This window comes from Hydra vulgaris, chromosome 11 (assembly GCF_038396675.1).
Source record: "Hydra vulgaris chromosome 11, alternate assembly HydraT2T_AEP".
In the NCBI taxonomy this organism is placed as follows: domain Eukaryota; kingdom Metazoa; phylum Cnidaria; class Hydrozoa; order Anthoathecata; family Hydridae; genus Hydra; species Hydra vulgaris.
This window is the reverse complement of record NC_088930.1, coordinates 3905001-3930366: the sequence shown is the minus strand read 5'-3', so window position 1 is coordinate 3930366 and position 25366 is coordinate 3905001. Positions and strand designations below refer to the sequence as shown.

General features: G+C 28.2%; 1 protein-coding gene across 1 annotated transcript in view; it reads right to left on the bottom strand.

Moving 5' to 3' along the window:
* LOC101234878 (aladin) overlaps positions 1–25366 on the bottom strand; it is a 68737-nt gene that overhangs the window by 33448 nt on the left and 9923 nt on the right. The window contains exons 4-12 of the mRNA XM_065809832.1: positions 25175–25266; positions 25085–25101; positions 15142–15196; positions 14895–14992; positions 14470–14553; positions 14061–14184; positions 13840–13961; positions 1001–1061; positions 768–858 (exon numbers count right to left, since the gene is read on the bottom strand). Of these exons, the coding sequence (XP_065665904.1) occupies positions 768–858; positions 1001–1061; positions 13840–13961; positions 14061–14184; positions 14470–14553; positions 14895–14992; positions 15142–15196; positions 25085–25101; positions 25175–25266 (744 nt within the window). The remainder of the gene's footprint in view (positions 1–767; positions 859–1000; positions 1062–13839; positions 13962–14060; positions 14185–14469; positions 14554–14894; positions 14993–15141; positions 15197–25084; positions 25102–25174; positions 25267–25366) is intronic.

Here is a 25366-nt window from a genome sequence, read left to right as displayed (position 1 = left end):
TTAAGTGTTTGTTAATAATTATTACTATTACTATTTTAACTAACCTCCCCAAGGCCATAAAGAATACTACAGTCAAGGAGACTACTTTTAGTTGAGGTGACAACCCTCTCTTAAATCTATAACTTTGAAACATGAACCTTGACGAACAAATCCACTGTGTGGAGAAAAGTTGATTGCTAGAAAGTTAATGGTAACTTTCCAATTGTAACCATTACTTCCAACATTGTGAAAAAAAAATTGTGATGATGGCAAGAAAGACATCTATTTAACATCACTAAATGTTATTTTTTAATTCATATTATATTAGAAAGATATCCATTTAATATTACTTAATGTTATTTTTTAATTCATATTATTTCAATCTATTATTTGTTATTGTTTTTGAATTTATTATTATCATATTTATTTGACTCTATTAATTTCAGAAAATCAAATTTAATTTAGAAAACAGACATCTTTACTTATATTTGCCATTTAATTCTGTGGGTAGTATTGTATGATAACTTAATATCAAAAAAATATCACAAATATTTATTAGGTATTTCAATATTTGTTTTTATATTTTAAAAAAATAAAATTTGATTTAAAACATAAAATTTAATAAAATCTGAAATGAGAACTTAAAAAAACTATATAAACTATTTAAAAAAAAAAGTTATTTATATTTATATTAACTTTAATTTTATTTTATATCTGTCTTGATGTCTTAAATGTACTTGAAAATTTCATAACATTTAAATTAATATGAATTCTTCAAAAAAACTTACTTGAGTTTTTATAAAAATGTAAATAATAAATAAATGGTTCATTAGCAACTGTGAATAACAAGAAAGACCCACAAGAACTCCAACATGCATTCTAAATAAAGCAATATATATATATATATATATATATATATATATATATATATATATATATATATATATATATATATATATATATATATATATATATATATATATATATATATATTAGAAAAACAATATGTAAACAAACTTACAGTACAAGTACCATTAAGATCACCCCATTTTTCACAACTCCAAGTTTTTGTCTCCCATACTCTAAACAAAACAATAAAGCTTTAACAATAAAAAACAAACAAAAATCTAAAATTCATTGTAATAGCCAATACTATGAAATCGATATAGTATACTATGCAAGACAAATAAAGTATCGAATTAGAGTATAAAATTATTACATAATGTAATAATATAATATAGAGATAACTAAAGAAAAAGAAAACTAAGAAAAGTCCCCAGAGTAATCTCTGGAGTTTTATAAAAAATCTGAAGAACACTCTAACTATCCTCCAATCCTCCTCTTAAATCAATCCTCCTCTCTATTATTAGCAAGGCCTTTGAATCTTTAATTAACAAACATTAAATATCTCATCTTGAGTTAAATAACTTTCTTATAACTAATGAAGACTTCAATTCTCCCATTATAAAGCTTATTTGTAAACTTGTAAAGTTTCATGCAATATATGGAAGTGACAAACAACAGAAAGTTTCATGCAGTATATGGAAGTTTCATGCATAATATATTTATTTTTTTCAATATCTTCGCTTCCAACAAGGCTGTAAGCAACCACTATTAGAGTTGAAAGTTACTGGAAGAGAAAAGATGAAGTTTATAGAGCAAAATAACGATTGACAGACAACTTATAAGATTATAATGCAGATTGTATGAATAAGGAAAAGATGAAGGTAGCGAATTCCCAAAAACTAATGCTCGAGGAGAAAAACTAGACAAATAAGAGTTTTTGGAGCATTTAGGAATAGTCACAGAAAAAAGATAAGACTTAATTGAAAGACGAGTAACACAAAAATGAATTTTAGTAGATGGCACATGAGAAGCTAGCTCTTTAGAGCAGTGCCTTTATCGTATTTGTAGAAAAGAGAAAGAGAAGCAACATTACGACAATGTGATAATGGTTGGAGGTTGGCTACAAGAGCAAGTCAAACTATGTTTACAATGCATCCTTGTCTAAAAGAGAAAGGGCATGATTAGAAGATCTGCCCATACAGTATTCCATACAAGGACGGATTTTAAATTTATAGAGATAAAGAATAGAATTCCAAGTAAGAAAGTGTTGAGCAAGATAAAGAAATGCAACCTTATCAGATGCTAGTTTTGCAATGGACTTGATATATGGTTTCCAAGAATGACCAGAAGTAAGAGTTAATCCTAGAAGATAAAGGGTAGATGACTCATCGAGTACATTACCATTCATTAAGATAGGAAGATCTAAATTATTGCGATAACGATTGGCTGAAAAAAATTAGGTTTTATCTGAATTAAAGTTCGAAAGCCACTATGAGCCCCATGCTGTAGTAGAAATAAGATCCCTTTCAAGCTCAAATGTCCCCTCCAAGCAAAAAGAGATTGTTGGCTTCTTATTAAGACAAAAATAATTTGTAGTATCATCTGTGAACAGTGCCACCTTATGATGTGAGAATATTTGAGAATGTCAAACAGGTTGATCCATTGCATGACATTCATATCACTCCAGCTTCTGTATCTAAAGTGATTCTGCTCAGACTCTTCTACAGCTTGTGGCCTGGACAACATATCTGCTACAGTCTTGCAGAAGTGTTCTCCGGAGCTGTTGTCTATACTTTCAAAACTATTCAACAAGTGCTGATCAGAGTCTTGTTTTCCAGCCTGCTGGAAAGCGGCACCTGCTATACCTATTTTCAAAAAATCTGAAGAGCGATCTGATTTGTCTGACTACCGTCCCATTAGTCTTCTTCGTATCATAAACAAGGTTTTTAAATCTTTAATTAACAAACACTTAATCTTTCATCTTGAATCTAATAACTTACTTTCTGATCATTAATATGGATTTCTATCTTCTTGTTCTACAGCTGATTTGCTAACAGTAATAACCAATAGGTATTATCGTGCATTAGATAAAGGTGAAGAGGTTAACGCCAAAGGTGGAAAGGTTAAGGCTCTTGACATTTCTAAAGCTTTTGAAAAAGCTTGGCATGCTGATCTTCTTCATAAGCTTACTTCTTATCATGCATCTGGTAACACCTTTAAGATTTTTGAATCCTTATTTTCCAATCATATTATAAAAGTTGTCCTTGTGGACAGCACTCTTCTTCTTATTCTGTAACTTCAGGGGTTCCTCAAAGTTCTATCCTTGGCCCTATACTTTTTTCAATCTACATTAACAATCTTCCAGATATTCTCACACCTAAGGTGGAATTGTTCACTGATGATACTACCATTTATTCTTGTCATGATAAGAAGCCAACACTCTCTGATTGGTTGTAAGCGGCTTTTGAGCTTGAAAAGGATCTCACTTTTGCTACAGCATGGGGCTTACAGTGGCTGGTGAACTTCAGTTCAGATAAAATTCAAATTTTTTCAGCCATTTGTTTATGCAAAAATTTAGATCTTCCTATATTTATGAAAGGTAATATACTCGATGAATCATCTACCCTTTATCTTCTAAGATTAACTCTTACTTCCGATCTTTCTTGGAAACCATATATCAAATCCATTGCGAAATTAGCATCTGTTAAGGTTGCATCTTTTTATTGAGCTCGACACTTTCTTACTCTGGATTCTATTCTCTATCTCTATAAATCTCAAATCCAGCCTTGTATGGAATACTGTTGCCATATCAGGGGTGGATCTTCTAATGATGCACTTTCTTTTTTAGACAAGGTGCAAAAACACATTGTAAAGATAGTTAAAGCTGCTCTTGCAGCCAACTTCCAAACATTACCACATCGTCGCAATGTTGCTTCTCTTGCTCTTTTCTACAGATACTATAATGGGTACTGCTCTACTAAAATTCATTCTCGTGTTACTCATCATTCAATTAAGTCTCATCTATTTTCTGTGACTGTTTCTAAGTGCTCCAAAAACTGTTATTCTTTTAGTTTTTTTCCTCGAAGATCACTTCTTCGGAATTCGCTTCCTTCATCTTGCTTTCCTAATTCATATAATTTGCAATCCTTGAAGTCATCTGTCAATTGTTATCTTGCTCTACAATCTTTTCATCTTTTCTTTTCCAGCAACTTCCAACTCTAATTAGTGGTTGCTTGCAGCCTTGTTGGAAGCAAAGATGTTTAAAAAAAAAAATCTGGAAGATCTTTAATGTAAATTAAAAGAGTATAGGGCCAAGGATACCTTGAGATACTCATGAAGTTACAGGATATGAAGAAGAGTGCTGTCCATTGGGGACAACTTTTATACTACAATTGGAAAGTAAAGATTCAATAATCTTAAAGATGTTACATGATACACCGTAAGAAGAAAGCTCATGGAGAAAACTAGCATTACAAACTTTATCAAAAGCTTTAGAAACCTCTCCACGTCTATCTAATGCACAATAAAACCTATCGGTTATTACTGTTAGCAAATCAGCTGTAAAACGAGAAGATCAAAATTCATATTGATGATCAGAGTGTAAGTTATTAGATTCAAGATAAGAGATTAAGTGTTTGTTAATTATGATTACTATTATTACCTTAACTCACCTCCCCAAGGCCATAAAGGCCACTACAGTCGAGAAAACTACTTTTAGTTAAGGTGACAACCCTCACTCAACTCTATAACTCTGAAACGGGAACCTTGACTAACAAATTCGCTGTGCTGAGAAGCAAGTTAATTGTAATTGTTAATTATAATAAAGATTAAAAATCTTGTTTATGATAGGAAGAAGACTAATGGGACGGTATATTGCTCTTCAGAATTTTTGAAAATAGACGAGTCAGATTGCTCTTCAGAATTTTTGAAAATAGGGATAACAGATGCCGCTTTCCAGCATGCCGGAAAACAAGACTTTGATACGCATTTGTTAAATAGTTTTGAAAGTATAGACAATAGCTCCTGAGAATAAGACTACAAAAGGTATGTTGTCTGGATCACAAGCTGTAGAAGAGTCTAAGCAGGAAATCAATATAGATACAGAAGCTGGAGTGATACGAGTGTCAAGCAATGGATCAACCTGTTTGACGGCTATATAAGGTAGAACCTAACTAGTAGAATCAAAAGATGATATTGATGAAAATTTCTTAGCAAACATTTCAGCTTTGTCTTTAGGTGAGGTGACAAAGTTTGAACCATACAAGAGTTGTGGAAACACAGATTTGCCCTTATTATTGATACTATTAAAGAATCTCCAGAAGTCACGAGAGCCTATTTTTTGAGATGAAATATGAGATTTCATGACCTGAGAATAGTATGCTTTGGCGTTAGACAAAACCTTTTTACAATGGTTTCTAGCAATAGTAAACAGACTTCTGTTTTCTGGAGAATCGTTTTGCTGATAGATATGGAAGTGATGGTTTCGATCGGAAATTGCAGCAGCACAATGCGAGGTTAACCGAGGAGAACCGAGAGAGTGAGGCTTGACTTGGAATCGCCAAGACAAAATAAAAAATGCTATGCCAGCCTGAATCCAAGAAGTAATGTTAGAAGCACATTTATCAGCAGGAAGTCAGAAGATTTCTACCCAAGGACCATCACAAAAAAAATTATGAAGAAGAGTCCCAGTCAGCTTTAAGGTAGTTGTTAGAGATACAATTAAGTAGAGGGTTCTGATGATGAAGAAGAATGAGATAATAGCTTTGAAGAGATCAAACCGTGACCAGAAGCACCTAAGGGTGAATATGGAGAAACTGAGCACTGACTAGGATCAGAAAAAAGACAAAAGTCCAATAGAGAAGGTAAGTGATTCGGGTTGTCTGGAAAGTTGACTATTTGAGTTAGGGGTTGAGAAAGGCAAAAGTTGTGGGCCTTAACGCCTGCAGAGTAACTGACACTAGAACCAAGCCATTAATTGTGGTGAGCATTTAAGTCACCAATAACAACAATATTGGCTGATGGATAAAGAGAGAGGGCTTAGTCAATTTGATCAGAAATAACATCAAAAAGAGTGCAGTCTTGAGATGAAGGAGAGCAATATAAAACAAAGAGAAAGGCGATAGAGTGAGGTGGTGCTAAACGAAATTACATAAAAGAATAGTTGGTGGATTTAAACCTAGTTTTCCGACATATGGGTTAACTCTTACAAATATAAATGCCCAAGCCAACCATGTGTCTATAGGAGTCTAAATTGAATTAAAGGAAGATAACCATCAACACTAAGATCACAAGATGAGACAGCTGAACTCAAATTAGTCTAACAAAGAGCAAGTAGGTCTGGTGAACTTTAATAAGATAAGACTCAACAGAAGAAAAGTTACTTCAAAGACCACGAATATTAGTGATTGATAGGCTTTAGAGAGACTTGGTGATAAGAATGGTTTTTTGTGTTTTATAGTTTTTGGTACTTTATTCATTTTTAAATTTGTTAAAGAACTTGACTTAAAGCATAGACAGTACTCAGTATACTGTTTAAAAGCCCAAGCAATTGCACCATTACATCATTACAAACAGGGACACCATCAATGGGCAACATGGCACTGTTAATACTCTGATACTTTACAGCTGTTGATGAATCAGCCTCTTTGAGGGCTACCACAGAGTTCAGGAAACTTGACTACCAGCCGGCCTCAGAACCATAAAACTGAGTTTTAGAGTTGTACCCTTTTTAGGAGATAATAGAATGAGTTGCCTAGTCATAAAAACAGAGACACAAGCAAAACCCATGCATTAAGTCAAGAAGATCCAGCATTAACATCCTAAACTGGAAACAATGTATTAAAAATACAATTGCGCCAACCTAATAGATAAAGAAGGAATGCGATGCTGGTGAATAGATAGAATCTGTTTACCCCTTAAGTCTTTGCCTTGGAGATATTCTACAAGACAGTAGCCGGATGCATTTAACATCTGCCCAAGATAAGTATTTTTATCGAGACACAATCTCTACCTTTTACTCAACCAAGTGCCCCAAGAGGGTGTTTTAAGTTAGAGTTGGCTACTCCGAGCCTTTGCCTAAAAAAGCATATCCTACAAGGCAGCAGGACATGAAGCAGGTTGTACTGGGTTACATTTTACCAGTAGTAGGATAACTGGCTATGAAATTAAGCTACATGCATTATATGGAAGTGACAAATAACAGAAAGTTTCATGCATTATATAGAAGTGACAAACAACAGAAAACTTCATGCATTATATGGAAGTGACAAAGCAAGGACCTTGCTGCTCTTGACATAAAATATTTTGATAAAGTCTGCCATGCTGGTCTTCTTCAAAATATCAAAATTATCTTTAAAGACTAACACTTTTTTATTTCCAGCAAGTAATGGGGTACCACAACTTTCCATCCTTGGTTCAGAATTTTTTCTCACCTAGATTAAGGATCTTTCTGCCAATCTTACATCTAGAGTAGCTCTATTTACTGACAACACAACTATATCTTCCAGTATTGACAAAAAATCATCAGTTTTTGAAAGCTTAGAAAAGGCAGCTGATCCTGAATCTGATCTCTCCTCTGTGATAGCTTTGGGACTTGCAGTGTCAGGTTTTACCTGACACTGCAAATAGTAAATAACTGAGATTGGTTTACCCCAAACTTAACTCAGTTATTTACTATTACCTATTGCAATATTAGTGATGAACCTAGAGTTTAAGTTTTTTTTTATTTTAGGAAAAGAGGTGGGGGGATGTTTTGAGCTTCTTTCCTATTCAAGTCAGTCAGTTTATGTACAATTAACTGTGAATACCTAAATAAACTGTAATTAACAACAATATAATGTTAAGTAACTATAAATAAACAACAACATTAGTTAAAAAAATATATAAGTAATTTAAATAAAACATTTGAACCTAACTAAAATAACATTAAGTAACAAGACAGCTGGGCCTCAAAATTAGAGTAATACTGCGTTATACTAATTTAATATCTATTAGGGAAAATTAATGTATTTAATCAAATTTTATTAACAAATAAACATTTCATCAAACAAATAATTATTACTTCAAGAAAACAAAGAAAATATGTAAGTTTATATATTTTTATAAAATCTTTTTCTTTATATAAAATATCTTTTATAAAAGATATATTAATTTCAAAATAACCCTGACAACTAACAAATCAAATATATTGTTTTACTTTTAATTGTATTACAAATATTTTTTAGAATTTAGTGAAAAAGAGATCTTAAAAAAATCCAGGATGATATCATATACTGTGATGAAATAAATTATCCAGCATATATTATAAATAATTGCAGCAATATTATAAATATTATAAATAATCCTAGAACCAAGAAAAATGGAGAAGGCGAGTCTAAAATTCAGCCTAACATTTTCTTTAAAATAATTTGTCTCTTAGGATCCCATTAAGTGCCTTTTATATAAAAAGATAATTATGTTAACTTAATGATACCTTATTAAAACTTTTATTAAGTTATTATAATCATTATTTTTATTGTTACTAAAGTCGAAAAGAATATGAAGAGAAACAAAATTTTTTGAAAAACTTTTTTTTTGTTTTCCTTATGTAAAATAAAATTGCTAAAGATCAAAAGTTCATTCATTCAAAAATAAAATTTGTGTAATTACTAAATTCTTATCAAAGGCTTTTTTTAATTCTTATCAAAGACAGAATTTTTAATTTTTTTCATTTATTATAAAAAAAACAGAAAAAACTCTTAATTCCAAAAAAGCAAAAGTTAACTTTACTCTTAATGAATATTTTAAAATTTTTTGAAAAAACGAACTTTTTATACATTCCATTGTCTTTTAATTGAGTTTGTAATATATTTTAATTTCTTTTTTATAATTTAACATTCAGTTAGTAACTGAACGACAGTTATAAACATTAAAATAGTTATGACACATAATTTTTAATACATTTTATTGTCTGAATAAAACAATGAACTACTTAAAATAAACAGAGAATTTACTACTGAAATAATATAATAAAATAAACTATTTACTACTGCATTTAAAACCAAAACTTTTTTCTCCCTATTTTTATATAAAAAGCAAAAGAAAAATGACAAATAAATATTTTTATAACAAGGTCTAAAAACATTGTAAATGTAGTTGGACAACTACATCTAAAACATATTGTAAATGCAGTTGGAGTGCCTAACACGGACAACTTTTTTTTTGTTAATTCACCTCCACAAGGCCAAGAAGGCCATTAAAGACAAGGAGGCTACTTATTTGTGGTATAACCCTCTCTCAACTCTTTAACTCCAAGACACGAACCTTGACGAACAAGGCCACTGCGCAGAGAAACAAGTTAATAATATAAAACTACATCTAAATTATGTTTTTAAGTTGCTCTAGTTTGCATACTTTTATGCACTTAAAATCTTTATTTTTCTAAAACTTATTTATCTTATCCTTGCATGTCAATGGTTTGCACGCCTCATTTTTAACCCATTTGGAACTCCCAACTTATATAGTAGTTGCTTGCAGTCATGTTAAGAGTATTGACATATTGTTTCAAATCATTGACATATGTTACATTGACATATTTCAAAGTAACAGTTTATAAACATTTAATCATTAATTGAAAGTATTTCATGTATGAATTTAATATATTTGTTATAATGGGGTCATTTCATGCCAAGTGGATCAAAGTCCAACATGGAACACCTCAGATTTTGATGAAAATTGGTGGGTTGGTTTATATCAATGAGAAAAGCATTTCCTGAAAAATTCTGCATAAAATATTTTGTGGTTCATGAGATGTGGTTATTTGAAATTTCTAATTATTCCAAAAATAAAAACTTTAGTAGCGAAAACATGTTTTGTTCATACTTTGAAGCTCTATATTTTAAGAACAAACTTCAGAAAACCTTCTAGACTTACTAACAAAATGCATTAAAAACAATAAAAATAGACCTATTGATGTACTTCAGTTTGTATTATATATATTGTAATACAAAGTATGTATATATGTAAAAGTATTTCAGTACTAGAAATTAATCTGAATTGAAATCAGTTTTAAAATAGCCCTAGCCTGCTTTCCCCCTCCCCTGTCCATTTACATTTTTAGATGCACATTTTTGCCCCAAACTTAGAAAAATTGTAATTGAACATTTTTCCTTACACAGTGTGCCTAGTTTTATGTCTGATGCATGAAATATCTTGATGAACAAAAAAAGAATTCAACAGACTTGCTGTGACATTTACTTTAAAATGTTTGATAGTAAAAAAACTGCATATAAAATTTATAAGTAACTTATTAGGTAAAAATGAAGAGAAAGAGTTTTAGTCTAATTACCTTACTATTTAATATCATTACTATAAATTTTGTAACATTTTTTCTAATCCCTTCACTATTCCATACTCTCCAAATTTATTTGACTTTTAAATGATTATCATGTTTAAATTCAGATGACAACTTATACCAAGTTATCAGAGTTATTTTTACTTGTTATTTTAAAAGTTATTTTTACTTGTCAACACGTAATAATGTAATAAAAAGTATTATGTAATAAATAATCAATATAAACATTGATCCTTTTTTAATAAATATACTTTAAAATCAATTTTTGCTAAATAGCTATAACAGTTCAAACAAATGAACCAAATTCATAACAATTTTGCTATGTTTAATATTTTGCTATGCTTAATATTTAATTATGTGGTTTATGCTATTGTACAAATGTAATATTTCAGTTTTTTTTTTAGCTTCATTTTTTTTTGTTCTTTTATTTTTTTACAATAACTATTACAATAAAATAAATGAAAGAAGAATGCATATAAATAAAAAATTACAAATTTTGTTGAAACAATTTTGTAATGTGTATAAAATAAATAAGACAGTCAAATAAAGTTTATAAAACAAAAGTTAGAAGTAAAAATTAACGTTTTATATAAATACTTAAAATACAAGACTTGATAGGTATAAAATGTATAAATTAAATTAACATGATACACAAAAATAAAATTAATAAAACAAATTTTAAATATACAAGTATATAGTCATATAAATATTTTTTATATAAGAATTTGTAAAAACATAAATAAATCAAAACAACTAAATTTAAAAATATATAAGTATGTTTTCGATAAAGAGAATGATTTTTTTAACTTCCTTTTAATTGCGAAAAAGTTCCAGTTGTAAGAAAAATCAAAATGTTTCAAAACTATACTGTTCCATAAAAACGCCGCTCGAAAAGAAATACAAAACTTCCCTAAATTGGTTTTGAAAACTGGTTGAAAAAGGAAATTATCATTTCTTAAATTATATTTATTTTTTTCTTTTAAGGAATATAAATTGTGAAAAGAAACCGGAGCTGTACGAGTTTTACATTTAAACATAAAACACACGTACATTAAAAATATTTAGTCGAAATATGTTTAAAATATTCATTTCAATAAAAAGAGGCTTAGCATGTGAAAAACGGTCTTTAAAATTAATAAGACGTGCAGCATGTTTCTGTTGGCAATGAAGAGGTTCTAATTTACTTTTATTAACACTACCCCAAGCCGCATTCGCATAGTTTATGTGGCAATGAATAAGTGGTACAGTTGAGTAAAATATGTTTATTTAACATGCTTCTTACTTTATATAATATACCTATACTTTTCGAAAATTAGCAGGTAATGTTTTGATATGTTTTTTCCATGTGAGATTTTCATCAATTGAAACTCCTAAAAAATTTGTACATGTTGCTCTCTTAATTAGAACGTCATCAATAAGAAGAGGAGGAAGCTTGATTGGAAGTAGGCGTTTTGTAGAGATAAAATGAAAAAGAGACCATTTTGTTTTTTCAATATTAAGAGAAAGTTTGTTTGATTTAAACCATTGAGAAACTTTCATTAATTCATTGTCCATACAAGAAAATAGTGTTGTTATGTCGCTATAAGATACCTGATAGTTCATAGCATATACCAGTTGCTCATTGAACTTTTAAAGATAAAATTTTGCATAAAATGTATAAAATCTTTTACATATATACATACTTTGTATTACAATACATAATACGAATTGAAGTATACTTATAAATAATGAAGTATAATAATAAATAACTCTATTTTTATAGTTTTTAGAACATTTTGCGCAAATTTCATTGAACTGATTTTGTAAATTTCCCATGAGTATCCAATTTTTTTTTCTAAAATCACTGTAATAAATTCTATTAAGTCAGTTAAATCAAAAAAAAATTCTTATAAAAATCAGTCTTGATCCTAGGTTACCAGTGGTTTGAAGTGAATGTTTCTTAAGTTTTAGCTGCAATCATTTTTAGGAGACCATAATTTTTTACTAAATTGTATCTTATCAGTAAATTTCTAAAAATTTGTAAGCCTAATTTATAGAAACTAAAAAATATTTCTTTTCACTTCTTAAACTGCAGGTTTTGTATTTTGAGCTATCAATTTTACATTTGCAAATAATTTTTTAAGTAGGCATTATGGATAAAATGTAAAATTCAAAAATTTTATATCAAAGTTTATAAAAACTAAAAAAATATTTCTTTTCACTTCTTAAACTGCAGGTTTTGTATTTTGAGCCATCAATTTTACTTTTGCAAATAATTGTTTAGGTTTTTTAAGTAGGCATTATGGATAAAATGTAAAATTCAAAGATTTTATATCAAAGTTTAACTAGAGTAAGTCTAGAGTTGTATTCAATAAAAAAACTAAAAGTCTGAAATTTTGTTTTTAAAAGTTTTAAAGTATAAACAAAATGTGTTTTCACTAAAAAGTTTTTATTTTTAGAAAAATCAGAAATGTCAAATGATCTCATAAACCACAAAAGATTTTATGCTGAAATTTTCAGATATGCTTTTCTCATTGATATAAACTAATCCACCAAATTTCATCCGAATCTGAGGTAGCCCATAATGAAATCCTAAAATTTTGGTCCATTTGGCATGGAATGACCCATTGAATTGAATGAATTTGTTTAACTAAATGTGTATACAGTAATTGTATGTGTGAATGCATCAAAGTCTAAACGAACAAACTCTAATTGATTATTATTATCAACTTTAATTTTTTAAACACCTAAACTGACAGTAGTTAAAAAATAATAATCAGTAATAAACATTTCAAATACTACAAGTTATAACTGAAGTTTGAAGTAGTTTGACTGATTTCTGACTGGATTTTGTAATAAATGAAAAGAAATGTAACTTTTCTTTTTACTTGTAAGTATTAACACTTTGCTACTGTAAGTATCAACACTTTGCTACTGTAAGACTTTTTGTAGTGATGATAAGAAGTATCTCCTAGAACATCTATGTTGTTAGAGACTTAAAAATAGTGTATGATTCTTTATTACCAAAATTTTATTTACCGAAAAAATTTTCTTGTAATGGTTTTACCTTAAATTCTTGAAATCAAAGATTTTATCTAAAAAAAGAAGTTTGATTCTCTGAAGTCCCTAGTTTTAGCAGCAAGCATCATTTGGTGTTACTCTTTTATAAAGTAGATTAAGGCTTTTTTTCTGATAACCTATTTGAATTTTGAAAATATGCTCACATTGCAAGAACAAGTGAACTGGTATTGGGAAGTATTGGTATAACTTTTAGATAATTAAATAACTCGGGTTAGGAATAACTTTCATACTCCTCAATACAAAGGAAATACAAAAATTATGGATCATCACATCCATCAGTCATCACAGCAATTATTTTCTTTCATTAAACTCTTGTTTTGTTTCCCCATCTTATTAAATACTTTTCGCTACGTTAGAATTTTTTTTTATGACTCCCTATTGCTTTTTTAATTTTTAATAAAGCAATTAACAAATATTGCTTAATGCTTAATTCTTCCACCAAGATCTCTCAGATAAATAACTTTTGTTTAGTTTTCAAACCTAATCGATGTCCTTACAACTAAAGATAAATTTGTTATAAAAATGATAAATTCAGAAATTTTTTAAATTACTTTCTTTTTCAAACTACTAAATCAATTAAATTACAAAACAATTATTTAGAAAAAAATTCATTTCACTCATACCTAAACATTTTACTTTGATCTGCAGCAAAAAGTTTATTACCACAGTGTGACCAATGCAAATAACTAATCCCATTTCCAACTCGTTGAATGGAAGTTGATCTTTCAATAACAACATCCCAAATCTATTGCAAGTAGAATTTTGAAACCTAAATCTCTTTTTTAAATAGAGATAAATAACAAAACCAAGGTAAATAACAAAATAAATGTAAAAAATCTCTTACCCAAATAGAGGTAAAGCCTTTACAAGAGCAAGCAAGTAATTTACCATCAGGACACCATGAAACAGATGACACTTCTGCTGTCATATCATCTACATAAAGCAGTTTAGTTGTGTTGGATCCTGGTCTATTCAAAGAACCATTCAAAATTAAATAAGGATTTTTAAATTAGTCAATCAGAATAAATGTGTCACATATTTATCAAATCATGTGTCACATTATGATCAAACTATATGTGCCACACTAGATTTTAAAACCCACACATAAAAAAATCTCTTAAATCATTTATTTTTAAAAAAGAGTAACACTTTCTAAAATGAGACTAGTTATACTTTGCACTGATTGGGTTATACTCAAGTACAAATTTTTCTTGAAAATCAAAAGCTTTATACCACATTAACAAAAATAATACCTAATAACTGTGTTACTAGGATCTAAAAACCACACAAGGATTCCTTTTTTACTACCCACTGCAATACTTAGAGATGATTTAGGTCTAAAAAACAAACAAAACCTGAGTACTACGGTGTGTTCATTTTCTTATTTTTTGACTAGCTTTTATTTCCGGGAATCTAAAACAAGTAAACTAAGTAAACACAGTACAGTAAAACAAGTTTTAATTATTGCATTACTTGATAAAAATATTTTTTAATGTAAAACTTTTTAAATGAAAAAAAAAGATTTCTCAAGAATTGTTAAAACACTTTTTTTTCTTAAATAATCGTACTTTATTTAAAAAACAAAATAGGATAATATTATTTATACATACCTACTATTAAAATAATTATACTTAATGGGGAATAAAATTTCAAAAAATAATTTGATAAACAATAATACCTCCATGACAAGCAAGTAATTTCAGTGATTCTTTTGTCTTTTAATAAAATACCACTGTCGTCAAGTTTATTAGTTGTCAACACTTTTATGGTGTCATCCTACATTATTATGTTTTAAATTTTAAAAAAAAACAATTTAATAAAATTCAAAATATGTGATGCATTGTAATTCTTTTTTTAATGTTTTATTAAAAATTTGAGAAATAAACAAAATTTTAATCTAAATTTTCTGATTAAAAAAATCTTACATTAATTACTATAGCTAACCTTCCGATATGCGGATGGCATGCCAATATTGACTTGCTAAAAAAAAAGAAATTGATTTGATATTCCTTTCTAATCACATATTTAAGTCATTTTTGATTGACAACACTCTTCTTTATTTTCAGTAACCTCAGGGATATTATAAGGTTCCAGCTTCTAATAGTAAGTGACCGGGGCCGCAGCTAAAAATGAGACTTTTTGCAAACCCGGCCGCAGCAAAATTATAAGATTTAGCAGGGGTTAATAGCCGGGGCTAGAAAAAAATTCATAATACTTAATATATTATAACTTTATGCTTATATTTACTATTTATTAAACACTACATTTATATATTTTTAAACTCTAATTTACTCTACAAGATTGCAAGCAATTACTATTAAGTAATGAGTTACTTTAAAATAGATAATCAGTTAAAATACTAGGAAAAGTATAACTAAAGATATAAAAAGTTGTATAAAAAAAGAAAACATGAGGTTAGGTAAGAGTTTTTTTGATGTTCTATGGCCTACTTAAAGTATATGGCCTAATATTCTGCATTTTTGCCGAAAAAATAGAAGCCCAGCTCTTTTGCGGTTTTCAATGAAAGTGTTATACAACATAAACTAATGACATGCGGTAACGGTGTGGTTTAATGCGGTAGTGGTGTAGTGGTAAAGCGCTCGCTTCTTAAGTGAGAGACTCCGATTTTGATCCCCACCACGTCCCTGGTAGTACCGCGCTCAAATTGTTTCTCCGCGCAGCGGCCTTGTAGGTCAAGGTTCGTGTTTTGGAGTTATAGAGTTGATTTATAACCACTATTAAGTAACCTTCTCGTCTGTAGTGGCCTTCTCGGCCTTGAGGAGGTGAATAACAAAAAAACTAAAAAAACTAAAAACTTCTGTTAGTAGAACTAAGAATATTGCAAGTTGTCTTGTTTCCTATTAATTAAACGATTTAAAACAAGATGTAGTGACAGTATTTTTATTTAATATCAATAAAGAATCACAAACAATAAAATATTACAAAAAGTTATGACGATATCAATGAGTACTTATGAACAATAAAAAGTTTAAATGATAAAGTTATTTGTAAATATGCTAAACTGTATGCCAACTAACTCATCTGTTATATGTGCAACACATTTTCAAGCAAAAAATACATTAAAACAAGGAGAGCAGCCTATAAGATCTTTCTTAGTAAAACAATGAGAACTGGCTATAAGATTCTGTGTAATAAAAAAAGGATAGCATGCTAAAAGATCTTGTTTAATAAAAGTTATAAACAATACCCACTCTACATCCAAGTGTCATGGACAAATAACTTTTGCAAATAATTATGTATTAATGAGATTCTTGTAATTAGTCATCTGGTCATATCTGTTCCAGAATGTTTAACATTGTAAATACTAAAAAAATATTGAGCACACAATTAAATACATTGCTGGTATGGTATGTAGCTACCAAATATTAAAACTTAATTATGCTGTATTTTACAACTTATTGCTTAATATCAGAAGAATTGAGAATCTTAAAACTACATATTGAGTTATTTAATAATAAGTTGCAGCTTACATACCATAAGTTATTGAGATTATTATTCAAGTTGCTAAGAGCTTATATGAAATAGTTTTACAAGAGTTATCTATTATCTTAAAAAAGTATTTTTTTATAGTCATAAAAATGCCCTGCATATGTATATTTAAACACTTTACTACTTACATACAAAATCATGCAGAATCTCTTCCTTTTTTTTTAGTTTGTTTGGTTTTTGAAGAACTTTAAAAAAAAATAAAGAAATAAAACATACATTATATCATCATCAAAAATGTATTTAAAAGGTTTTCCATTGTTTTCTTTATTGAAAATTTATTTTGGTAATATTGGCGCAATACAATATGCAAAATTACTACTCAAAAGTGGCCCAAATGTTGCAAGATATGTCTGCTTATTATTTGAAGAAATGTATATACAGAAATATATAGAATACTCTGGTGAAACAGGTCTGAACTTTTCTAAAAATGGTATACGATGCAGAATGTTAGGTCGTATACTTTAAGTAGGCCATGGAACATCAAAAAAACATTATAACTCTTACCCAACTTCAAGTTTTCTTTTTTTATACAACTTACAACTTTTTATGTCTTTAGTTATACGTTTCCTAGTATTTTAACTAATTCTCTATTTTAAAGTAAATCATTACGTAATAGTGGTTGCTTGCAATCTTGTTGGAAGTAAATTAAAGTTTAAATTTTTAAGAACATTCATTATATAATTTTTAACAACATTCTGTACATAATAAAAAATGGCTCAGTTATAAAAATTTATAGTAATTGATTGAAAAATGTAACCATTAAAACTTTGACTATTTTTTTAACAGTGCTTTTGTGTGCAAACTTAGTGTGCAATAATCATGCAAGTAATTTTTAAAGATTTAATATATTGCTATCAGAAGATAAAAATGGCTCTAAAAAAGTTTATTTTATGGAGTTGTGGATTTACTTTTAAATGTGATAAACTATTCAGACTTTCCCCATTTGAGTATACTAAGTTCAAAGATGATGTCATTCTGAATGTTACAGTTAAACAGAAAATTATTTTAAAAGCAGATTTATATAAAACCTCAAAACTTACAAATAAACTGTTAAATCCAAGAAAATTTAAACAAAATGATAAAAACCTAAACTTTAATTAGCTATGGCATTGTGAATAAAAATCTAATACAAATCTTTCTGCTCAGTTGCAGTAGTTAAATACTTCTTTTTAATTAAAGACTTATTTAAAAACTATTTTAAATTACAATTATAATTGTGTTCAGTAAGTTCGGACAGCATCAGTAGATGAGTTGCATTAACTTTTACTTACTTAAAATTTTGTGCTCTGAATGAGTTTCTTAAATTAAAAGTTTATTTAAAGAATGGTGATATCAAATAAATTAACAATTAAAAATATTTTTTCAACAAATTTTTTACTCCAGTCATCCTCTTTAAAGATATCTCCGTCAGAAGTAGTAGAAAAGGCATCTTCCGTATCCATATCGCAGGTTATGTAGCAAAAAGTTTAAAAATGGTTTAGTAAATCTTAACAGATAAACAATATATTGACAATTTATGTTTGTGAATCGTTTTCAATTTCATATTTTATTTTTAATGTTATTACCAATGTTGATTTGTCATTCTGAATAACTGCTCAATTTGTTTTAAATTTATTTTGCTTTATTAAAACTTACTTTTTTCTCAGCATCTGGTACTGTGAATAAATCTCTAATAAACCAGTAATATATTACAGTAATGTATTTTAGTAATATATGTTCAAGGAAAAAAACTAGACGAATAAGTAACATGAGAATGAATTTTAGTAGATGACACAAGAGACGCTAGCTCTTTAGAGCAGTGCCCATTATAGTATTTATAGAAAAGAGGAAGAGAAGCAACATTACGACGATGTGATAATGGTTGGAGGTTGGCTGCAAGAGCAGGTCCAACTATGATTACAATGCGTTTTTGCACCTTGTCTAAAAATATATAAACAATACTACATTTTTTGGACAAAGTCAATTTTAATTAAATAAAAGTTTGTTTCTATTAAAAAAAAATAACTTCTGTTAGAAAACAATTTATTTCTTGCTGAACAAAAAGAAGTTGTAAGAATAAAAATGTTTCATAATTGTTTGTTTTGAGTTTATAGCGTTTTTATTTTTTTAATGGCCTTCTATTTTTTCAGCAAAAATGCGGAATATACTTTAAGTAGGTCATGGATGTTCAAGGAAAAAAACTGGATTAATTACCATGCTGTAAAGAGATTTTATAGCATGAAGGGACTAATACAGGAAAAGAATGCAACTTGTTGAATAAATAGCCAAGCAAGAATGAGTTTTGGTTTATCGTTATAGAGATGATAGCTTGTTTGAGCATTGACCATGATTGTATTTGTAGAAAAAAGAAAGAAATGCAACCTTATAAAAATGGGAGAGTGGCTCAGGCTTAGCAGATAAAGCAGGTCTAATTACATTTATAATGTGCTTTTAGACTTTGTCTGAGAGTAAGAGGGTTGTTATTTGTCAATATAGGAACGCCAACAACATGCAATATTTTTTTGCAGTAAATAAATTTGAGTGAAGACTAAATTTTGAGTCCAGAATTTAAATCCATAAGCAACTGCAAGCCTTAAGCTGTTACAGAAGAGAGATCAGATTTAAAATTGGCTGCTTGTTCTAAGCAATTAAAAAGTGAAGATTTTTTGTCAAGACAAGAGTATAAAGTTGAGTCATCAGCAAATAGAGCCACTTAAAATTTCATTAAGATCGTTATTGTATATAAGAAATAATACAGGAGCAAATATAGAACCTTGGTGTACCCTTAAAGTTACTTGAAATAATGAAGAGTGTAGGCCTTCAAGAATAACAATAAAGCAGTTAGAAATAAATAATTTAATAATCTCAAAACCTTTATATTACTGATAACAGAGTGAAGACTAATCGTAGAATAGTTGGAGAGGTCAAAGTATTTTCTAGAGTTTTGAAAAATTGGAACCTTAAAAAATTTAGCACTTTTTAAAAAGCAAAATTGAAGAGAGTTAACATAACACTTTTTTAAGATGGAAATCTTGTATGTATATATGTATATATATCTTGTATGAAGCACAAACTGTAGAAGTGTTTAATTGAGAATCAACTTTAGCATTGGAAGCCAGAGTAATTTCGATGTTTAACAATGGGTTAATCTGTTTAACTGTCAGGAAGAGTATGGCCATTATATTCGAGAGTCAAACTATAGAAAGATTTCTTTGCAAATAACTCTGTTTTATTCTGGGGAAATGTAAAAAGATCAGACCCATGAATTAGAGAATAAATGTTAGTCTTACTTTAGTTAATGTCACTGTTGAAAACTAACTAAAAGTCTCTAGAACCTAACATCTGAGATAGGATACAAGATTTAGTAAAGTGAGAATAAGAGAGCTTTACATCCGACTTTATTTATACATTAGCTTATTGCAATAATAAAAAGAACATTTGTTCTTAAGAGAGATGTTCTTATAAAAAAGATGAAAAAAGTGATTGTTGAAAAATTTGGAGTAGAATGAAGCTGGAGAATGAATGTGGAGAATGAGGCTTGACTTAAAACTGAATAGAAGTAATAAAAGTTTCCAAACTTTTATTCTAGAAGGAATAAAAGCTTCCAAGACACTTTTTGCATACATATTATAGGTATAAACATATCTGTTTGCTATTTATTAAGATGCTAGCATACAATATCCTTTCATTGTTATATAAACTGTAATATTTATATGGTGTAGTATTTGCCAAAAGAGAAGATGATCAGATGGATGTGTGGCGTGACTCTAGCGAGACAAAAAAAGGAGGCATAATCTTAGACAGATTAGAAAAAATGTTTTATCCAACAACGTTTGTTAGAAAAGATTAAAGTAATGTAGGTATCAATATGTAGAGAGGTAACAGTTTCAGTAGAAAATGGTTGTGGTAGAAGTAAGAAAATTTGAAGAGAGTGCCTTACATATTGTATGAATGAGCTTTAGTTAGAAAAAAAAATGCTTTAGATTGTTTATATTAGAGAAACAGCTTAAAAGAGGAAGGCTAAAGCCTGATGATGATCATGATGATAATGATGATCATCATCATCATCGTCAAGCCTTCCTTCTTTATGCTGTTGATGATCATGATGATCATGATGATCATGATGATCATGATGATCATCATGATCATGATGATCATGATGATCATGATGTTCATGATGATCATCATGATCATCATGATCATCATGATCATCATGATCATCATGATCATCATGATCATCATGATCATCATGATCATCATGATCATCATGATCATCATGATCATGATGATCATGATGATCATGATGATCATGATGATCATGATGATCATGATGATCATCATGATCATGATGATCATCATGATCATGATGATCATGATGATCATGATGATCATCATGATCATGATGATCATGATCATCATGATCATCATGAACAACATGATCATCATGATCATCATGATCATCATGATCATCCTGATCATCATGATCATCATGATCATCATGATCATCATGATCATCATGATCATCATGATCATCATGATCATGATGATCATCATGAGCATGATGATCATCATGATCATCATGATCATCATGATCATCATGATCATCATGATCATCATGATCATCATGATCATCATGATCATCATGATCATCATGATCATCATGATCATCATGATCATCATGATCATGATGATCATCATGATCATCATGATCATCATGATCATCATGATCATCATGATCATCATGATCATCATGATCATCATGATCATCATGATCATCATGATCATCATGATCATCATGATCATCATGATCATCATGATCATCATGATCATCATGATCATCATGATCATCATGATCATCATGATCATAATGATCATGATGATCATAATGATGATTATGATGTTTATATATGCATATATATACAAAATATAACATGAATTTTAAATTTAAAAAATATACTTTAGGATGTATAAATGTTTATGCAGCCCCAGTCAACCTGGCCCTGGCTATATTTTATCAAACGACCAGGGTTGATATTTTATAAAATATCAACCCTGGTCGCTTACTAGCTTTTAACTCATTTTATATCTAAATTTATAATTTTTTAAACAACTATGCCTCTAAAGTGGCTGATGATACTCAAGATACAAATAAAAAAAAAAAACATCTCTAAACAAAAATATTCTTTGATGGTTTTTGATGCAAACGATGGTTTGGAATAAATAGTTGGCTGTGTAAGATGATTGTTAAGATAATTAAAATAATAATCAATTAAGTTTTAAAAAATTAACTTTTTTAATGAAGGCAAGAAAAAAAAAATTCAAAAACAGAAAAGAAATCTTGATAACTGAAGAAGTTTTCGCAAAGAAAAAATAAAAGATTTAGAACTTATATAAATTCAAAAAATTAAAATAATAAAAATGCTTTTTTATTATTATTTTTATCTTTCTTCTTTTTTTTCTTTCTGAAAAAGTTTGAAAAACACAAAATAATAATTTGTATATAACATTTTAACAACAATTTAATAAATTAAAAGATATTGAATTTGCATGTAAAGCACATGAGGTACAAATTCCAGAAAAATTGAAAAAAAAGACTGCAAAAGAATAGAGAGGCATTTACTACTCAAATTTAGTTTTTCTAAGTTCAATATCAAAAAAGTGTGACTGCTGTGAGGAAAATCTGAAGAACAGATGTATTGGTTCAGAAGATAAAAAATAATTTGTGTTATTTTTGTGTGTGTATGTGTGTGTGTGTCTATCTATCTATCTATCAATATATATATATATATATATATATATATATATATATATATATATATATATATATATATATATATATATATATATATATATATATATATATATATATATATATATATATATATATATATATATCTATATGTATATGTATATGTATATGTATATGTATATGTATATGTATATGTATATGTATATCTATAACTATATCTATACATAAATATATATATATATATATATATATATATATATATATATATATATATATATATATATATATATATATATATATATATATATATATATATATATATATATATATATACACATATGTATATATATACAACCCTCGGAATTAGGAAAAATGAGGTCAGCAATAATTTGCCGACCTCAATCTTTTAAAGGTCGGCAGCAGGTCGGCAAAAAAAGTTTGATACAAAAGTCTTACCATAAAACATAGAAACGAGGTCGGCAATTTTATGCCAACCTTAAGCAATGGATTAACCTGCTTGTTGGCAATATCAGGTAGAACGCAACTAGTGGAATCAAGAGATAATATTGATGAAAAGTTTTTAGCAAGCAATTCAGCTTTGTCTTTAGGTGAGGTGACAAAGTCTGAACCATACAAGAGAGGTGGAATTAAAAATTTGCCCTTATTATTAATACTAATAAAGATGTTTTACTATTATACTATTTATTATACTATTATACTATTTATTATACTTATTTATTTATTATATTATTTATTTATTATACTATTATACAAAAAAATTTTAATAAATAAAATGCTAACATATTGAAAACACATTTTGTATAGTTACTAATGGCAACATTATGTTGCTGTTGATTAATAGCATTACAGATAATCACTTTTTAAAAATAAGTCTATTATACATAGACTAAAGATTCATTCATCATCCACATTGTTTGAAAGTATTATTTTGAAATTTATATGACAATAATTATGGTAATTTATATATATATATATATATATATATATATATATATATATATATATATATATATATATATATATATATATATATACATATATATATATATGTATATATATATATATATATACATATATATATGTATATATATATATATATATATATATATATATATATATATATATATATATATATATATATATATATATATATATATATCTTTTAGACAAGGTGCAAAAACATAGTTAGACCTGCTCTTGCAGCCAACCTCCAACCATTATCACATCGTCATAATGTTGCTTCTCTTTCTCTTTTCTACAAATACTATAATGGGCACTGCTCTAAAGAGCTAGCATCTCTTGTGCCATCTACTAAAATTTATTCTCATGTTACTCGTCATTCAATTAAGTGTCATCTTTTTTCTGTGACTGTTCCAAAGTGCTCCAAAAACACTTACTCGTCTAGTTTTTTTCCTTGAACATCAGCTCTTTGGAATTCGCTTCCTTCATCTTGCTTTCCTGATTCATATAATTTGCAATCCTTTAAGTTGTCCATCAATCGTTATCTTGCTCTACAATCTTCATTTTTTCTCTTCCAGTAACTTCCAACTTTAATTAGTGGTTGCTTGCAGCCTTGTTGGAAGCGAAGATGTATAAAAAATTTAAAAAAAAATAAGGACTTTGTATAGTTATAAACAGTGCTAGCCTTATCTTTCTTTTTTTTTTTTTCTGTTTTTTTTTGCTTTTTGGGGCACCTAAATTTTATTTAGGTGCCCCAAGAAGCCCTTATGGTCCTATCACAGAGCACCGCGGATGAGCATTTAATTGGAAGTTTGCCCCTCTTTCTTAACCGATGTAGCAAAACTTGCTAGAGGTGGGATTTGAACCAGGGATCCTTTTCTTCTGAGGCAAGTGCGCCATGGCTGTTGTTGCCGCCTTAGTGCAAAATTGTTATGGCCGCCTCTGATAAATTTATAAATTTGCTGGTAAAGTACTAGGAAAATAGCAAATCAAATTGAAAAATAATAAATGTAATTAAATGTTTAACTTACAACAAAAAAAGGAATGGTTCATTTACAAATTTTTTTTTTAATTTACAATTACAAAATGTGAAATAACAAAATTTGTGCCCTAATATTATGCCGTCCTATGTGGTGCATGACCTCGCCATTCACTAAAAAAACCTATAAACAACATTATAAACACCTATAAACAACATTATAAACACCTATAAACAACATTATAAACACCAATAAACAACATTATAAACACTTATAAACAAAATTATAATAACACCTATAAATATAATATAAACATAATATAACTGTAAATATAGTATAAACATAAAATATACATAATATAACTATAAATATAATATAATATAAACACCTATAAACAAAACTTATATAAACATCTATAAACAAAATTTATATAAACTTCTATAAACAAAATTTTTGCCCCAATTTATTTGCTGCCCTATGTGGCGCACAATCTTTCCATTCACTAAAGAAACCTATAAACAACACTATAAACAAAAATAATAAATAAAACAACAAAAATAATTATAATTTTTAATATATAATTTTATATTATATATTAATATCAAATTTTAAAATTTCAACTTACTTATTCAAAATAAACAACTTACTTATTCAAAATAAACAACTTACTTATTCACTAACTGATCCTGAAAGTAAAAAAATAAACTTATAAGTAGCTTGTTTTTAGAACTTTTTAAAAGCAAAACATCAAAGCATTACCTTTAAAACGGGAAAAATTTGCTCTTTAAAAATCTTAAATGATTGCAAACATTTCTGGAAAGTCAATACCAAATTTTTGGCAAAGACTGGAGCTAAAAAACAAAAAAAATTATTTTAATATACTTAGATCGTAAGAAAAGTTCGAAGAACTTGATCTATAAAATTATAATAAAACAAAGTAATTAAACATTT